General features: G+C 43.0%; 1 protein-coding gene across 1 annotated transcript; it reads right to left on the reverse strand.

The window, feature by feature from the left end:
* Nucleotides 1-432: 432 nt before the first annotated feature.
* LOC133804129 (protein JINGUBANG) lies at nt 433-2,340 on the reverse strand. The gene has a single exon (XM_062242285.1). The coding sequence runs from the start codon at nt 2,170-2,172 to the stop codon at nt 742-744; it is 1,431 nt and encodes a 476-aa protein (XP_062098269.1). The 5' UTR covers nt 2,173-2,340; the 3' UTR covers nt 433-741.
* Nucleotides 2,341-2,677: the final 337 nt, after the last annotated feature.

Below are 2,677 nucleotides of genomic sequence, written 5' to 3' on the forward strand. Positions count from 1 at the left end.
GGACCTCTATTATGTTGACACCTGGCAATTTTATTAATGTGTACTATATTTAACAGAGAAATAATGACGGATGTAATAAAAGTTTAATGTTGAATATTTTTATTGTCGAAAATAAAGATTAAGTATATAAGTATTTAAACCAAAAAAAAAAAAAAGATAAATAAAATTTTCAACTTATCCGGATATTAGGGGATATGTATGTTTTAATAATAGAGTTGAGATCCTCAAAAAATTATTAATTTGAATATAAACAACTGCTAGTATCGATACGTGCTGTCACGTCTCTTTATCCAGCTTAAAACAACTGGAATGACTCCAATACAAATTTTAGAAAGAAAAGAAAATCAAATGGTTAAATAATAGAAAAGTAAACGACGCACTCCAAGCACTTGTACTCTCGAGAGGGGAAAATAACATTTAGTAAATAGGAAATATTAAAAATTTATTTGCCATTGATTAGTGTTACACTAGGACTCTGCATCCCCACGAGTTCTACACAATCATTCGTATCATATTTGTCACATTCATACCAAGCAAACCAACCTTAACAAGTCCAATTCTTTTTTAATACCAAAAAAAAAAAGAAAAAGAAAGAAACTATAGTGTTCCCAGGCAAACGCGTAACAGTCAATCCACGTGTCACAAATTAAACATCCCCACCAGTTATATTAACACGTGGCACATTACAGTTGGAGCTAATGTCACGATCTCAATCTCCCCGGGCCCGAAATGGGGTCGAGCTCAGTTTCTCCTGTTCTTGCTACCGCGGCCCCCGGACGAGTAGCTCCCGTCAGACGGCAAAGAGTCCACATCGGAAATCGCATGTTGGTGTTGCATCGCTGCCGTCAGATTAAAATCTTGGGCATATTCCGAGACGCTCCAAACCTTAACCGACTTGTCGAGGCTCCCACTGTAAACGACCCACCTCTGATCACTGCTAACGGACTGGCGATCCATTTCCACAGCTACGCATTTGACTGGGCCGGTGTGGCCCGTTAAGACGGACAGGCACGTGTGGATGACGCCATCCCTCCTCCACACGTATATGGTCTTATCTGCGGAGCCGCTGAACACCAGCCCCCCTGCAGCTGCGAGGCAGAGGATCGCAAGCTTGTGACCCCTGAGGACCCCACCGTGAGAAAACTGCTTCTCACGTTCCCAAAAATTGACCAAACCGTTAGAGGACCCACAATAAACTATTGAACCGGAGGTGTTAACGGCCAGAGCGGTTACTGCGCTCTCTTGCACCATCAGTTTCTGAACCAGCGAATGCTTCGTCACCTTCCCACGCTGCTCCCTCTTCCATACCTTAACGGTTCCGTCAGCGGCGCCGGTGAAGACCAATCCCTCGACAGTAGCCACGACTGCGTTGACGGCGTCGTCGTGAGCGTTAATTGACTCGAGGCACTTGGAGTTGTCGATTCGCCACACCTTCAAGGTCCGGTCCCACGAGGCGGAGTACAACAAGGTTTTGTCGTCGCTTAAGGTCAGGCAAGAAATGGCGTCCGAGTGTTTGATCCAGAGTGAGGAGCGACGACGTCGACCCTCGACGTAATTGCTGGGTTTGACGGAGCTTTTGAAAATGTCCATCAGGGTGGGTAATGTCCCTGCGCGTTTGTGCACGCTAGGGTTCTTGGGTGCGACTTTCCAGACCCGGATCTTCCCGTCTTGGTGGCCTGTGAAAATCTTTTGACCCGAGATGACAATCGCTTTCACCAAACCGCTATTAGATTTGAAACCACTAAACTCCTTGAGACTCTTCCAGACCCGGATGTTTTTGCTGTCGGAGCCTGTGTATAAGAGGTCGCCGGCGGCAGCCAATGAGTAAATATGACCCTCTTCGCGAACAAGTGAGCCGATTAGAGTGTTGGAAGGTAGAGGATCATCAAATTGTTGGGACCATGGAGACTTGGAGTAAGGTGAAACTTGATTCCAAGGAGACATCATCATAGGAGACCCCTCGGTGCTTATCCTGCTGGGATCGAACCCCAATGGGCTCGTTAAGGAAGCACTACTGTTACGCATGGCATAGTCATCTTGATCGAGGCTATTCATGTTGGAAGAGCTAATATTTGGGTCTGAATATAACATGGTTCCGAAATTCGGCTTCAATGTGATGTCGTTCTCGGCAAAAGTCATCATATTATTTGCTCCTTTTTTCTCGTCTCTCATTTTTACCTTTGATTTTTTTTTTCTCACATCAATGGGGGAAACAAATAGTCAAACGACAAGAATTTCTTTAGAACAAGAGAAAGGAAACGAAACACGAGTATAAGATTTATATCTTATTATAAACATGGGGACTGAAAGGAAACGAAAATAATTAATAGTGTATATAAATAACAACCTAGAGGGTGTATATGCGTATTTATATGAAAACGCAAGAGAAGGGACGGTAGAGAAGATAGGAACTAAACGGTGATGACACGTGTAAGGACCAAATTAATTAAAGGTATAGATGCATGGAGATGAGATGAGATGAGATGAGGGATTTGGATATTTTTGCTGTAGAATCCGAGTTCGATGGTAACAATGATTTATTTTTGGGAGAGACTGCTGTTACGATTCTACGGTTGCTGGTTTGTGTTTTAATCCTTTTTAGTTTATGCTAATGGAATGACTTTAGTTTGGTGTTTAAGGTTGTCTCAAAGAATTGAAAAGTTATTATAACCTATAT

The sequence above is a fragment of the Humulus lupulus genome, chromosome X (genome assembly GCF_963169125.1).
Source record: "Humulus lupulus chromosome X, drHumLupu1.1, whole genome shotgun sequence".
Taxonomy (NCBI): domain Eukaryota; kingdom Viridiplantae; phylum Streptophyta; class Magnoliopsida; order Rosales; family Cannabaceae; genus Humulus; species Humulus lupulus.

Excerpts from the sequence above, each read along its gene's own strand:
- LOC133804129 (XM_062242285.1), bottom strand. The coding sequence starts at position 2,172 with ATGAGAGACGAGAAAAAAGGAGCAAATAATATGATGACTTTTGCCGAG.